The 17,533-nt window shown below is 35.0% G+C and overlaps 1 protein-coding gene across 1 annotated transcript in view; it reads right to left on the reverse strand.

The window, feature by feature from the left end:
• Nucleotides 1–16,856, reverse strand: part of LOC144977004 (laminin subunit alpha-2-like) — a 32,692-nt gene extending 15,836 nt beyond the window's left edge. The window contains exons 1-2 of the mRNA XM_078921679.1: nucleotides 16,594–16,856; nucleotides 12,907–13,254 (exon numbers count right to left, since the gene is read on the reverse strand). Coding sequence (XP_078777805.1) covers nucleotides 12,907–13,011 — 105 coding nt within the window. The 5' untranslated portion in view covers nucleotides 13,012–13,254; nucleotides 16,594–16,856. The remainder of the gene's footprint in view (nucleotides 1–12,906; nucleotides 13,255–16,593) is intronic.
• Nucleotides 16,857–17,533: the final 677 nt, after the last annotated feature.

Genomic DNA, 17,533 nt, shown 5'->3' on the forward strand with positions numbered 1-17,533 from the left:
ATTGCTTTTGTTCATTTGCAAATATCCTATCACAGCACTTCATACTCGTAATAATATCTGTGACTTTGTAACTTCATCGTTTCATGGCCTTTGTCTGATTGGGAGTCCCCAATGTCATTAGATGATGCCCAACTAGGGAATTGTATCTTTATGTTACTATAATATACATGTTTCTTTTGTTGTGCAAGAGTAGACACTCTTATCTCAAGGTAAAATAAGACCTTTCATTGATAATTTGATTTAAACATAATGAACATACGCAATATATTCTTTCCATAATTTATATATATTTTTTTAGCACAGAACTAGACTTATTTACACTGATTTATAACATTTATATGATTTAATTTATAAGATAATTAACGTTAAACAGGTTTTTAAAGTAGAAATAATGTTAAGGAATTGACCTTATATAATTTTGATCTTATACAATATATATAACTATATAATATCATTGCGTTTTATTCAATTTAAAAAATATATTTTTCAAATTTTCTTCTTTTTTTTTTTTGTCACTGATCTTAATTTATTTACACGAATTTATAATACTCAATATTCAAATAAATGTTAACATTTTATTACTTTCACATTAAACATAATTTTACCACCTAGTTATTTGCTAACGTATTAACATGTCTGTTCAACACGTTTGTACGTAAAAATGCCTATGGGTGAATAAAGTATTATTATTATGATCGCCCTTTGGCATCGAGCAGGGCATGGAATGGAAATTAAACGTGAATTAAATAATAAAATGTCTTAACTATCGTACTCTGAAAAATAAACAAAAACGTTTTTCAAAATGTAGACAGAAAACTCGTCCTTGAAATATCGATCGATTACAATGACCATTATCCTATCAAAAACTCTATAACATGGGAGGTCTCTTTGCGTGTGAAGCGAGTGCTCTACCAACTGAGCTATCGGCCCTAAAATATACTGAATAAAATGAACGAATATCAATACAGAGCTGGGTCGTAAGTAAAATTCTCTAATTATTATGCAATGAGAGTAAATCGAAGTGTATGTGGTGTGCGTACGCAATCGAGTTTGTCGGTGTATTTGAATATGCGGTTGTGTAGGAGGTTGGAAACGTAAATTTAAGTATTTTCATGTAGCTACGCAAATTCAACTGCAAAGTAAAGTGTGCAAAATGTATTTATGACATATCTACTACGCATTACGTGAAACCACATGTTGCACCATTGACAAAGTAAATTTTGTGGTTCATCTGAGAGGAAAAACCAGACAAGCGTAAGATTTATACCCTTTGTTCACTCGAAACTTGTCTTATGTGGTCATGGGTATCTAGTTGATGGCGTTAAGGTATCTTAATCAAACAAGTAATACCGAACGTTTGTCAGAATCTCATAATTCCAGTTATAATATATATATATATATATATATATATATATATATATATATATATATATATATATATTATATATATATATAATTATTATTATTCCATGTTTGTCTATCTATCCATTTATCTCTTTATCTATCTATCTAAGTAGCTCACTCGCTGTCGCTCTTTCATTCTATGTCTCTCTATCGCTTCTCCTTCTCTACCAGTCTATCTATCAATCTATCTACCTATCTATTTATCTACCTATCTATATATCTATCTATCTATCTATTTATCTACCCATCTACCTACCTATCTATCTATCTACCTATCTACCCATCTATCTATCTATCGACGTATCTATCTATCTATCTATCTATCTATCTATCTATCTATCTATCTATCTATCTACCTATCTACCTATCTATCTATCTATCTACCTATCTATCTACCTATCTATCTATCTCCAGTTCGATGTCACCTGCGTTTTATCCACGACCCAGATCATACAATTACAAAAATGTACTTTATCACCTTAAGTATGGTTGTAATTTGAACAATAACACATAATATTATCATAATCCTGTGTAATAAATCCAGCATAACAATCTATGGACAACAAATTTGCATGACATTTATCAAAATTAATAATGATACTATTGACGATGATAATGATGAATTAAACATTGAATAATGATGGTAGTCATAAAAAAATTCAACTGAGAACATTTTTCTAACTTGCTAGAACTCGATGATTTTTTAAAATCCACCGGAGACAATTCAAATTGCTACCTTATTACTTAAGTGGTAATTATTTTTACCTCCAGCATTGTGTGTGAATTTGTAATGTGTGAAAATTACCGTTTTGATAATTGTGTGAAATAGAAATTATGTCCCGCACTGATTGCGGCTTTGTGGGATTGTCTTCGTCTAGCACTAGGTTACTTTTGGTTTGAATCCCACTGAAGGCGGAGAGAGAGAAAGAGAAAGAAAGAAAGAGAGAGAGAGAGAGAGAGAGAGAGAGAGAGAGAGAGAGAGAGAGAGAGAGAGAGAGAGAAGGCTAAGAGAGATCACATAGATAGATAAATAGAAATATGTTTGAAGCATGAATCACATAGACTGCTCGGCAATATTTTTTTGCAGCGCGAATTATTTAGTATTCTCACCTCGTTTGATTTTTCCTCCGACAGCGCTGTTGCACCCATCCGCTCGACGATAGATGGGTTCTTCAGGGAGGAATGCATTTCTCCCCGAAGAACCAGTCTATCTACGAGCGGATGGATGCAACAGCTCTGTCGGATAAAAAAAAAAAAAACAACTCAAAACAAAAGAGGAGAGAATACTAAATAGATAGATAAATACAGAGATAGATGATAGATAGATAGATAGATAGATAGATAGATAGATAGATAGATAGATAGATAGATAGATAGATAGATAGATAGATAGATAGATAGATAGATAGATAGATAGGCAGAGAGAGAGAGAGAGAGAGAGAGAGAGAGAGAGAGAGAGAGAGAGAGAGAATGGGGATACCCCTCTCAAACGCATAATGGATGGTGCCCCCGTTTCAAGCCGAAATAAGTCCCGGCAACCCTTTTACGCAGATTCTCTGACTACGGACAGAGATGCATATACAAGATGGAAGTCTGGACGAATTCACTCCCTCGAGGGGGAGGGGACATAAACTCCTCGAAACTGGAGAAGTTGCCAGCAAGAGATGCACTGGGTAGCAGCGAATCGGCGTCGGTCGGTCAAGAACCTGCCTAACAACCAAATCGTTTCATCATTGGGGACTTTTCACCAGTCCAATATGTACCCTTTGTAGTAACGTGCCTGAAACCGCAGAGCATCTAGTTGAACAGTGTGTTGTGACGAAGCTGCCGGGCGGGTTTGCGACGGTGCACGAGTGCGGTAAAGAATTTGCTTATTTGGTAGATCGTCATAACATAGTAGTGTGGTCAACATTAGAAGCTGATGCCATCAAACCAACATTCCAGTATTAATTATATCAATGCCCAAATCAGCTGATTTGGATACGATTTTCTTTTCTTTTCTTTCATACTTCAAAGCATCTGATCTTGCCAAATAAGGACATGGAAAGACGTCACGAGACATTCGACATTATTATTATTATTATTATTATTATTATTATTATTATTATTATTATTATTATTATTATTATTATTATTATTATTATTATTATTATTATTATTATTATTATTATTATTATTATTATTATTATTATTCTGTTGTACGTACGTATTTATCTTTCAAGGTGCGTGTCACCCATTATTCGATAAGCTAATCTCTCATATCAACATAACTGCTGTACTCTGATAAAACACTTTTTAAAATTTATTTTGACTACTAGAAATATTTTTGTTGCAAATATCGATTGATACGACTTGAGCTTTTTATAATAATATAGTGCTAAAGATAGTTCTTAGTTGACGTCACTCAGGTCTTTGTTATTGTTTTTGCCATCCGCGTTTATGAGTAATGCTCACTAAACTGTATTAACCTGACTATAAATGTTCATGGATACACACGGTTTTGTGTGTTGGTCCGTTATACTTCCGGATGGCAATGTTTTGAGCTTCTTATCCAAGCGCATACTATCTATACAAAGAATGAAATTGACGTCCCTCAGTTCTTTGTTATTTTTTTAGTCAGCCATTTTTATGAGTAGTTCTCACTAAATTGCTTCTTTCAGACTGTAAACGGCCAAGGTGACACATAGTTTCGTGTCTTGGTACGTGATATCCGGCTGGCGAAATGTTGTGAATATATTACTTTAGCCCACAGCATCAATATCCACTAAACGTGCTCAAAGCGCTTTACAAGGGAACTCTAGCCAACAGCAATATTTAACATGTAGGGGTATAAATAGGCGATATTATAATTTTTTTGTCGGACAGAGACAACACTGTTAACGACCGGGTGCTCATTTTACACCTGAGTACGGTGAGAGAATGTGAGTAAAGAGTCTTTCTCAACTCAACTATGCACCACTCAGAGCGGGTCTCGAACCCAAGATCTTCCTATCTTAAGACGAGTATTATTCTCCAAGACCACAAAACCGCTCAATTTATGAGTTGTTTAAATCGATTGGTATAGATAGTATGCGCTTGGCTAAGAAGCTCATAACATTGCCATCCGGAAGTATAACGGACCAACACACAAAACTGTGTGTATCCATGAACGTTTATAGTCAGGTTAATACAGTTCAGTGAGCATTACTCATAAACGCGGATGGCAAAAACCAATAACAAAGACCTGTGTGACGTCATCTTCGAACTATCTATAGATAGAACGAAGATGATGTCATTCAGGTCTTTGTTATTGCTTTTTGCCATCCACGTTTATGAGTAATTCTCACTAAACTGTATGAACCAGACTATAAAAGTTCATGGTTACACTTTGTTTTGTGTGTTAATCCGTTTTACTTCCGGATGGCAATGTTGTGAGCTCATTAGCCAAGCGCATACTATCCTTAGTTTGATTTACTAACGAAAGTCGGCTAAATCAATGTGGAATGGATGACACGAATGGCATCATCATGATATCACGAGAAGTAAGTGGAGTTTGAAGGGCATGTTATGAGAAAGGAGGAGGGGAAACATCGAACAAAACTTCCCTACCATGGAAACCAAAGGGAAGGACAGGAAGATGAACGTTCCGGGCTATTTGAAGGAGAACAGTGGAGCGAGAGATGATAGAGTTAGGGGAGACCTGGAGCTTCCTGAAGATAATGGCCACGGACAGAGGAAGATGGTGGTTCTTCGTTGCTGCCCTGCTCGTCAGCAGGCATAATGGGCAGTCAGTGAGTATAATTTGAAGCAATGTAAATGTTGCTGCTCGATGCTCGAAGAAATAAATAACAATGTGAAATTGAATGAAGCTTCAATTTAATTAATGAAAACGGATAACAACGCCATTATCACATATTATATATCATTCGTCTGTAGTGTTTCACTCATCCTGTTTTGTTGATAAAGGGGAAACCCGAAACGTCCACATTATCTGTTTTCGATTACTGAATTGAAGCTTACACATGTTTATTATAATTTGAAGTAAAAGTTTTAAGGTCAAAATGAAAAAAAAAGCATTTTGTCAGGGTTGACAGAATAGTTAATGTAACTGATGATGCCATTGTATTTGTCAAAGTAATAAATAGAGGTGCCTAATTGAGTCAATAAAATGGAGATTAAGATAAAGGGAGTAAATCTGACTCATGAATGAACAACACAAAATAAACGAGGTTTCGGCCTAAAAATATATATATGCATTTTGTGTTTACTTGAGAAAGGCCAATAATATGTATTTTGTGTTTACTTGAGAAAGGCCAATAATATGTATTTTGTGTTTACTTGAGAAAGGCCAAAGGCCGAAACACCGTTTATTTTGCGTTGTTCATTCATGAGCCAGATTTACTCCCTTTATTTTAATCTCTTTTTGTATAAGGGCCACTCCTTGATACTGTACAATACATAATTGCTCTTTTTTTTTTATCTATCTACTTCTCTCTCTCTCTCTCTCTCTCTCTCTCTCTCTCTCTCTCTCTCTCTCTCTCTCTCTCTCTCTCTCTCTCTCTCTCTCTCTCACTGCAATAAAATTAGTGATTCCAAGGTGGTTCTAAGATCTTACTTTTTTTTATCAAGTGTGTACAAACACAGCCGTCTTCGTTTTCCAGCAAACATCTGGTAAACGTGCGATTTGATCAAACTTGCTGCTGGTTTTCGACGTTTAAGATTTAGCTTGTTGGGTTTTTTTTTCCCCGTTTGTTTGTTGTTGTTGTTTTGTTGTTGTTGTTGTTTTTTGTTGTTGTTATTGTTGTTGTTGTTGTTTGTTATTGTTGTTGTTGTTGGTGGTGGTTTTTTTTGGTTGTTGTTGTTGTTATTTTTTGTTGTTGTTGTTGTTGTTTTTTTGTTTTTTTTTCTATCTTTTTTTATTTAGGGGGGGGGGGGGGGGGGGGCATTAATTTTTTTTTAATTTCCGGTTTTATTCGACATATACATATATGCAGTTCTGACATCCGAACCCATATTTTATGGGCCTAGTTTATGAATTTTTTTGCGTCATTTTTTTAGATTTCCATTACAAGGAGCCCAGAAGGAATTGGGATATCAGACCAGCAAATAAGTGCACTTCGGTTTAATCGCATGTTTCTGTTTGTGTTTTGTGTGTGTGTGTGTGTGTGTTTTGTTTGTTTGTTTGTTTGTTTGTTTGTTTTTTTTTGGGGGGAGGGGGTTGTTTTCTTTATTTTTCTTATCTCATACCATACCAATATGCAGATCGAATTTAAATAATGTCTTTTAAGATTATAATCAATACTACAACTGTTGTTATTATTATTATTATTATTATTATTATTATTATTATTATTATTATTATTATTATTATTATTATTATATTATTATTATTATTATTATTATTATTGTTATTATTATTATATATTATTATTATTATTTATTATTATTGTTATTATTATTACTATTATTATTATTATTATTATTATTACTATATTATTATTATTATTATTATTATTATTATTATTATTATTATTATTATTATTATTATTATTATTATTATTACTATCATTACTGTTATTTTATTATTATTATCATTATTATGATATCATTTCGTGTAAAACGCCCTTCTCAAATAGTTTCATAATCGTTGTCACTTATTCGATTTCTGACTGTTCTCAACCTCGATTTAAATAGTTAAAGTGATACAAATTTACAAGAAGCTGCGGACTGTATAAAGTAATGCTAATGAACAAAAATGAATATAACAGCTTTAAAAAAAAAAGGGGGGGGGAGGGGGAGGGGGAGGGGGGGGGGGGGGAGGGGGGGGGGGGGGAAACACACACAAAAAAAAAAAACACGTGCAAAATACTTATTCGCGATTTTGTCTGGATCTTAAATGAGGCATTCATGTTTTTAGCTTTATTGGCTGATTAGGGGTTTTAAGCCCGAAACGTTCCGTGTTTCGTTCGGTGTTTTTTTTTTGTTTGTTGTTGTTTGTTGTTGTTTTTTGTTATTATTGTTGTTGTTTTGTTTTGTTTTGTTTTATGTTGTATTCATTTTTTTTTTCATTACAATATTTTTTTTGTTGTTACGAGACAAGGCGTCCTACCTCCTCTGCCATCAATATTGATATAAGTGTTATTTTGTCCATATCTCCAACTGACAAATCAGATTTAAAAGGCTACATAACGTATAATCACATTCAAAACTGTTGCAGCGTAAATCGAAAATAGGATTTCAACCATGTTTTGATAAGAACTCGGACAGCACCACGAAATTGGGAAACCGTACAACTCCTAATCCACCAACCATCTAATCCTAAACCATCTAAACCATCATCTCAGGGACAAACCATTCTATTACTTGGATCGTCGAATACAGTCCAAAAAAAAAAAATAATTAAAAATTAAGTACCTACTCATTTTCACTATAAACAGATGAAAACAAATTAGACATATTACATTTTTTTTTAAAGGGGGCATCAATAGTTCAGTTGGTTGAGCACTCGCTCACACGTAAATTGAGCGTGATCAATCCCGGTACGGTCGAGATTTTTTTTTTTATTTGTCCAGCCAGCAGTGATTTGGTAGCTCGGTCTGCTAGATCTGGTGGAAAGTACACTACGTTAGACTAGCATCCTACCCAAATGGTAGCAAGCAATTTCTATTGTCCGTTTTACGTTATAGGTCTATGGGCCTATGGCTCTGAGGGATTAAATAAACAGTCAAGAAGAGTCCTTGGGATACACGATCCAAAGAAAATATCGAATAGTTTATTATACAGAAAATGTAAAGAAGCGTCTCTCTCCATACAAACTAAAGCGAGATGGAGAGTTTTTGGTTACATTCTTAAAAAGAGCAAAGACATCCCTGCATCTATTTCGGCGAACATTGTAAAAGAACCCTAGGAGGACCTATAACAACATCACCTCGGCAACGACTTAAAAAAGACTAAATGACAGTAACGTGAGACCGACATCACACACACACACACACACACACACACACACCCACACACACATACAACTGGAATCACTGAGAATGAGAGCACAGAATAGAGACGAGTGGGTGGATTTCACAACAGCCGAAGCTACAAAGTCGGACGACCTTTATGACGAAATGCAACAAGTCAAGTTAGTTGTCGAGTCTCACTATACGGAAAATTGAAATACATCTCTACCTACCCCGGTAAATCGGGAAATGCCACAAATTGGGACAATTGGCAATGCCCCCTTATTGAGTTTCCAGTATATATATATATTAAATGCACCGATACTTTTGTATGTGCATGTATTTTATTTCTTTGTGTCGTGCAAAACACTCCTTGAGGTCATAGATAAATGAATGACAGTGCGTTGGGTATCAAATCACAAGATTAGATATATCACAAACTCTGTGCTCGGATAATAAACAGGATAAAATATTTTCTAGATAACAGTTCGAATGACAATAACAAAATTATTGGAAAAAAAAGAAGAAAAGATAATATATAATTTACGTAACAAAAAGCCACTCCTATTCATCGGCGTGATAATAAAAGACAAGAAACCAATCTAAAAAGTCCTTAAATATTGAAACATTGATAAAACATAAATTAATGAATCTTTATTACGTCGTTGAAAAGATAAATATATGTACAAGTATCAAGTTAATGATCTGGCGCGGCTCCTTGTGGTAAGATAGCACTATAAAAAAATAGCGTAGGATGTACAAAATATGCACATCGAACAACAACAACCTATTTTTTTTTTTTTTTGTCTAATCAATTGTCATATCATCTTACTCAATGACCCAGCATCGAGGCCATGCCTAGCTCAAATTCGCTAGACTTTTTTACGGAAATGACGTACCTTCTCAAAAACAAGTACGTTACATTTGCCAACGCAGTGGCCAAAGTTAAAAGGCCATTGTCACTTAGCAAGTCACCGACACTCTCAAAGTAGCTTGGTTTTGTTACAGGATGTCTTTGATATTAAATATAACGGTTTGGTAAAGTGGATGCGGGATGAAGGAGAAAAGAAACATGCAATCGGGGAATTCAAAAATCCCTTAAAATCACTAGATTAAATCACTAGCAGAATACCTTGGCAAACCTCAAAGACAGCAAATTGGATAAAATGCTTTACAAGAACGTCAAATACATCTTCTTCACTCTGGAAAATGTCCAGTGCACGAATGAGGAATGATTATTATAGTTGTGTGTTGGTATGATTCAGACAGAATAGATAAGAAGTTTACCTAAACGCATAGCGCAATAGTTAATATCTGTTCATCAACGTTTTGGTTTCAACTGGACGACCAGCTAAAGCAAAAGGCCGAACTTTACTCTCGCACACCATGTTACAGATGATAATGATGAACACGACGAAAATATTCGAATGAGATTGTGGGAAGAGCAAGGATGTCAACCTACATATCAATGACACATTTCTATTAGCATCACATGAGATATAAAAATATTTTATTGAAGTCGAGATTTTATATAGCGCAATATCCACTAAACGTGCTAAAAGCACTTTACAAGGAGTCCTCAGTTTTAGTCAACAGCGACAATTAACATGTAGACACAAAACATGACGGCTATTAAGCGATATTACAATTTTTTTTCTGATAGAGACAAAGCTGTAAACAGCCGGGTATACTTACTTTACACCCGAGTATCGTCAGAGAATGAAAGAAAAGAGCCTTTTCCAAGGACTCAACTATGCGCCGCTCAGAGCAGGACTCGAACCCAGGACAAGACCACAAAGCCGCAACTCGGAAACAGTCGCAGCTGTGAAATCCCGATTAAAAACTTGGCAAGAGCAGTTTTTAAAAATCTAACTCCAGAACGCCATACTGGAGGATCTTCATAGCATTGCATAGCCAGGAGTTTAAAGACTCTCAAGGAAGGATTGAGGATGCTGTGAAGTCCCGATTTTAAAAAGCTAAAACAGTTTTTATCCAGCCCAGGAACATCACACTGAAAGGCGAAGAATTTCAATAACTTTGCCTAGCTAGAGGTGCTGTTAAGGCCCTCAAGGAAGAACAAATAGATGCCGTGGAGTCATATTCAAAAAGGCTTGGGCATATTCGATCTAACTGAAGAACATTTGGGAGTCATAAATATTTTGGTGCCATGACCAGTATATTCAGAACAAATCACACCTCTTATATTATTGGGCTAGGGCGTGGAAAGACTGTTTACTATACAATGCCCAAGGAACAAAGGTAAATTACGTAGGTGGAGTTTATCCCGGTTTCTGTAGCGCTCAACTGATAATACAATTGCTTGCTGGTCTATCGTCTCACAAACCAGCTATCCAATCAGAGCTGGTAGGAGACAGATGAGTCAGAATCGGGCCGGGAAGGCAACGCTCTACAGGGTTATCAGGATCTCTTGGGAAACAACACAAGAAATAATTGATTTTTCTTGAGGTCGAACCCGCGACGTTTAGGTAGATGCCAGGTACTCTACCGGTTCAGCCAGGGGGTTTTAACTACATAGCAGTATTATGTTAAGTATCATGTTTGGTCGTGGACTGAAGAACGTCTACACTATTGATTTGACACGATAGTGAATGGCGAGGTATGTTGGAATAGCATTATGTTCATCTGATAAGGGCATGTCATAATGAAATTATGATGACAATGCGATTTTTATATTTGATCTTCATCCTAATTATCATCATTATCATCATTATAACAACAGCATCATCTCCATCATCATCATTATCATCATCACTACCAGTACTATCGTCTCGTCATCATCGTCATGACCATCATCATCATCATTATCGTTATCATCAACATAATCATCAGCGTCGACGTTGTCGTTATCATTGTCGAGGTGGTAATCATCATCATCATCATCACCATCATCATCATCAGCTTTTTCCTCATCGTCGCGACCAATAACATTAGCGGATAGTAACAACCATTTGCTACCCTTTGGAGAGAACACTAAAATCTTAAGCAACGTATTATCTGTCCTAGTTTATAGTGGGAGGGGGGTGGGGGTGGGGGGAGGGGTTCTGATAGCTCACTTGGTAGGGCACTCGCTTCCATAGATAATACAGGACTAAAAAGTGGCTGTTGTCTGGTCTGCTCCTAGTAGTCTGTGCTCGCTTCAACCGAAAAGGGACTGAAATCGATCTCGAAAGAAGTGGAATTTGTTGGGGTTGTCCCTGACCCCCTGTCGACCCATCAGTGATTAGGCAGCTGGGTTTGTTTGTTCTGGCGGAATGTACTTTGCAATGTATACTAGCGATCTACCGAAAGGGTAGCAATTAATTGCTTTTGTCTGTTTCACGACATTGAAACCGGGATAAACTCCGGCTCTATGAGCCTACAGGCTCTTAATTAAGGACTACTTTACAGTGCCAGCCACCCAATGAATATTGGATAGTCAGATTGAACGAGGGGCGGGGAGTAATATTTGACTTGAAATCGGTCCGTTTACTCGTGGGTTGGATGATGTACCAAATGAGCTATTATGTAAATTTTTTTTGAGACAACCTCTCTCTCTCTCCCCCCCCCCCCCCCCCCCCCATCCGCCCCCTCCCCCAAGTTATCGGGTCCGCCGTGCACACCGATAAGACGACATGTGTACTGTCATTCATGACTCGTGGAATAGTTTGGGCATTAATCACGCCATCCATCCAGACTAAAACAAGGCCATGTCTCTGTTGATGGCTGGAAACAATGAATGCCGGTGACTCAACTGTAATATTATGTATGTCATGATATTATGTGATAAGGTGATTTTTGTTTTCGTTGATATTATTTTTTAAAATCATTATTATTATTATTATTATTATTATTATTATTATTATTATTATTATTATTATTATTATTATTATTATTATTATCATTATTATTATTATCATTATTATCATTATTATTATTATTGCTATTATTATTATTATTATTATTATTATTATTATTATTATTATTATTATTATTATTATTATTATTATTATTATTATTATTATCATCATCATCATCGTCATCATCATCATTATTATTATTATTATCATCAACATTACTAATATTATAAGTATTTTGAGTGCTGTTATTATTTGTATAATTGCAATTATTATTATTGCTCATCCACATTGTCGTCAACATCATAATCATTAATATCATCATACAGTAGTTTTCGTGAGAGTGCCCACCTGCTGAATGTTCCTTCCGACTGATTGTCCGCATTCTGCGAGGTGATTTCAAAGAGAACATAATCGTAAGAAAAACTCGGGACTACACAGAGAGATAGATATGTAGAGAGAGAGAGAGAGAGAGAGAGAGAGAGAGAGAGAGAGAGAGAGAGAGAGAGAGAGAGAGAGAGAGAGAGAGAGAGAGAGAGAGAGAGGAGAGAGAGAGAGAGAGAGAGGGTGCAAAATTGCGAATGTCTTCCCAGCTCCATTGCCTCAAAAAGAGAGAAAAGCAGGATCTGTAAATTTAAGAATATGATGTGGGCGTATGTGTAATGTAGTATAGTATAAATCATTTCATTTAAATCGTTAGTTTATTGTTACGCACTTACCATGCATGTTTTGCGGATCCGTCTTGCGGAGCATGACAGGAAGTCCCCCACCAACAGGAAGTAGATGAAATACAGCAGCCGATTTATTTGTTTTGCGTCGCCCATTTTTGTGAGTATATAAATATCAGAACTTTTGTTGTTTGTTTGTTTGTTTGTTTGTTTGTTTGTTTGTTTGGAAGATGTTTTTTTTCCCTTTTCAAACTGTTTTACTTTTTTTTTTTACTATAAATATCGTGATGATTTCTTTCTTGCTCTGTTGCAGTCCTTGAGAAGCACTCTTGGTGGCAATTTTTCAGTATCTTAACACAGCTTGAGTTCGATTGATTTAGCCTGGCTCCAATCTCTATTCTGAAATGACAAAAGTACGAGTCAGATTTTTAAAAGCGTCACTATTGTATAATATGGACACGATACGGGATATTACAAAACTGTATATTCCTGTATTATATACGCACGATACGGGATATTACCAAACTATATATTCCTGTATTATACAGACACGATACGGGATATTACCAAACTATATATTTCTGTATCAATACAGCCATGAATAGGTGACAATAAGATTAAACTTGATTAAACCGTATGACGATGAACAAGAGTAAATATTTCACAATAAAGCCAGCGATGATAGGATTTAGTGTAACTTAATTTCACACCCACTTCTAAAAACCCGGGATAAAACGTACTAAATTTCAAATTCTGTACAACGTGTCCAATTACCTCAAATCGGTATTATATCGGTGTGATTTAGGTACTGAAAATAACATTTATAGACAAAAATATGACATTCTGTTTAAATTTCAAATTTTTATTGAGGATCATCTTCTTCTTCTTCTTGAAGTCCTTCAAAGCCATAAAGCCCATGGAGCTGGAGTTTATCCCGGTTTCTATAACGTGAAACAGACAATAGCAATTGCTTGTTATCCTTTGGATATGACGCTAGTCTATCGCAAAGTACTTTTCGCCAGATCTAGTAGACCTAACAACCCAATCACTGCTGGGTAGACAGAGGGGTTTGACTGTACTCGGAATTTATCTTGTTCTCTTTGCGTGTGACGCGAGTGATCTACCAACTGAGACTGAGATATCGACAATAACGACAGGGGTGTAGAGCTGTTGGTCATAATTTTAATTCGATTAAAACTATTTTTTTCTTTTTGAATGAAACCAAATTATACTATCGACGCGACGAGTTCGAGACTCTCTCTCTCTCTCTCTCTCTCTCTCCCTCTCTCTCTCTCTCTCTCTCTCTCTCTCTCTCTCTCTCTCTCTCTCTCTCTCTTTCTATCTCTCTCTTTCTTTCTTTCTTTCTCTCTCTCTCGTTCTTTCTCTCTCTCTTTCTCTTTGTCTCGCTCTCTCTTTCTCTCCCTCTCTCTCTCTCTCTCTCTCCTCTCTCTCTCTCTCTCTCTCTCTCTCTCTTTCTTTCTTTCTCTCTCTCCAACAACTTAAAATTGCACAGATTGCGTCATTCCAAACAGGTGAAAGGAGATACCACACAGTTGCAGTGTATAATTTGAAAATGTCGCACCACCGACGTATACATATTTACAGGTCTGATAACCCAATTTATTATGGACTCATTGTTGTAATGGAAATAATATTCCCAAACCAACGAAAAATTATACAGTCCATTACAACAATGTTACATCGGACCCATAAAGGTGATCGGATGTCAGACCTTCAAATAAGTACACGTTAACTGTTACCAGCTTGTCGCTCTCATAATAATATAAGTGCATAATGACAAAATTATAGTTGTGATTAACTCTGTGTGCTATGATATTATTACCATGGATGAAAGGCGTGTAGGAGTAAATCCATTTAAATTGGCGTATTTTCAGCTCTGATAACAAAAACCAATTATAGTATTATAGGCTTGTTTCAACATCTTTGAAATGGACAATATTTTGCAATGGTTTGAGACGACGTGTACCTATCTACAGGTCTGACAACCCAACGTGTTATGGGTTCATTGTTTTAATGGAAATGCTCTCAAACAAACGCAAAATATTGTCCATTAGAACAATGTTAAAACGCGCATAATTGTTTTGGCTTATCAGACCTGTTATTTTGTGCACCTAGGTTTGAGAATATTTCCATTATAACGTTGAGACCATAAAACTCGGGTTATCAGACCTGAAAACAGGTAAACGCCGATTTAAAGGCATTTAAATGAAAACAGAAATGTAAGTGACCAGTGTGTAACTAAAACATTCATTAATCGCTTTACTTTATATTGTTGTGAGTGGCTCTTTAAAATGATTATGTTTATAGACGTGTTCTGTTTCATCAGTTTGGGATATTTAACTTATAACCTCTTGACCATCAATATTTTTTTAAAATAATCAATTAGACCTAAGTGTTACTATATTTTAGTATATTTCTATTTGTAAAGTGCGCTTTATAAATATCATATTATTATTATTATTATTATTATTATTATTATTATTATTATTATTATTATTATTATTATTATTATTATTATTATTTATATATCATTATTATTATTATTATTATCATTATTATTATCATTATTATTATTATTATTATTATATTATTATTATTATCATTATCATATTATCATTATATATATATATATATATATATATGTATTGTGTGTGTGTGTTTGTGTGTGTGTGTTTGTGTGTGTGTTTGTGTGTGTGTGTGTGTGTGTGTATAACGCGAAAATTAAATGAGATTAAGGATATCAGCGGCTTGATTTATTTCTATTTATTTCTTATTTTTCTAATTTAATTTTTTTTTCTTCCCAGGGAAGAATTGCTCGATTGTGTTAATTGATGCTTTGTATTATATTCGGTTATACAAATCTTACGATGTTAGGCATGGAGACAGTATTATGACATTGAAGGTCTAATATCTCTTTGTGATCACACTAGCGCATGAGGTTTTTTTGTTATTTGTTTTTTGTTTTTGTTTTTTTGGTTGTTTTAGGTCGCTTCATTTTAGTTTATTTATTTATTTATTTATTTATTTTGTTGCTTCTTGTTATTTGTTTTAAAAATTGTTTGTTTGTTCGTTCTTGTTGGATATTTTTTTTTGGGGGGGGGGGGGGGTAGGGAGTATTTTTATTTGTTTTGTTTTTGTTTTCTCATTGTTGACATTTATATTTTGGTTTGTTGTGGTTGTGTGTGTGTGTGTGTGTGTGTGTGTGTGTGTTTATTTTTTATTGACTTGTTGATTTAATGGTAAGATCAGTCATAAAAATCCCGTTGATGGAACTGGGATTGTCATTGCAATCATGTGTGTGCCATAGAATGTTTTTGGGAAAGCAAGTTTCAATGTTTCCAATATTTGAACACAAATATTCTAAAACGATAAATATTGAACTCATTCTCATTAATGTTGCTGCTGATATTATTAATACTGTCTCTTTTACTACTACTACTACTACTACTACTACTACTACTACTACTACTACTACTACTACTACTACTACTATTAATACTACTTCCGAATGTGATTAAAATCTGTGTACTCTAATTTTATACGGATTGTTTTTATAGACTTAAACAAGGCAACAACGAAAAATAAATCAACTTATTTAAGAAATATAATATTCGTTTCCATTTTATGGACTGGGTAAATACACAATGTCTATTCGACAAACTTAAAATAAATATTTTGTTAAAAGTATCACCAAACGGATGAATATCAAAAACTTACTATTGTATTCTCTATGTCTATCATAAGCTCCACAAAATTAAATCCCGTGTATGTTATTCTTTTCTTCCTTGTTCTTGAGAATCCGCGTACACTCACAAAAATTTACAAATCTCTTTCAACAAAAGTTGGAAAGCTTTTGAACTATGTAATTTATAAGCTCGCTGCTTTTATAGGCTGGGGTGACATCGGCCTAATTTTTAACTCGTTGATTCATAGGCTTTCCGTTCTCCAGTTCATTTCTCATTCATGACTTTTCAAGTGTCACAAGTGATCATAACCTCTCTCTCTCCTGTGTGTTTGTTCTTTCTCAGCGCGTCGGCGGCCCCGCACGCTTGTGAGGCTGTATTTTTTTTTTACTCTACGTACGTTCATTCATAAACTTGAGATATATATAAACATTTCCATTGGTCTGGGAAAATGGCGCGCTTGTTGACCTTTGACATAATGAGACGGTACAGCCAATTCCCGTTAATCGGATCACCTCCTGTTCCCGAAAACAAGTCTGGATAGCTTTATCGATAGCAAATGGTTCGATACCTGATGAAGTTGGGGGTTTTTGTTGTTGTTTCTATTTACTTTTTTGTTGTTGTTGTTGTTTTTGTTTTTGTTTGGTCGGGGTGGGCTTGTTTGGTTGTGGTCCTTTTTTGAGGTTGGTTGTTTTTTTTTTTTTTTTCTGACGCACCCCCCCCCCACCACCCCCCACACGCACACACACCTTGTTCGAGTAGCGGTGATTATTTGGTCACTGTTTTTTTTTTTAATTTTTTATTTTTTTTGATCTGGCAGAAGATTAAATGTAAGAGAGTTAGCTTATAGCAAGTGGGTTTAATGAGTTCACAGTGCTTGTATATCAGTTAAACTTGGTCATTATATTGAGTAGTCTAGGACAGTTTTACGTTACAAAGTTAAAGGATTGGTCATTATATTGAGTACTAGAAAA

Source organism: Berghia stephanieae, chromosome 7 (assembly GCF_034508935.2).
Source record: "Berghia stephanieae isolate SIO BIC M18660-M18661 chromosome 7, UCSD_Bste_1.3, whole genome shotgun sequence".
NCBI lineage: Eukaryota > Metazoa > Mollusca > Gastropoda > Nudibranchia > Aeolidiidae > Berghia > Berghia stephanieae.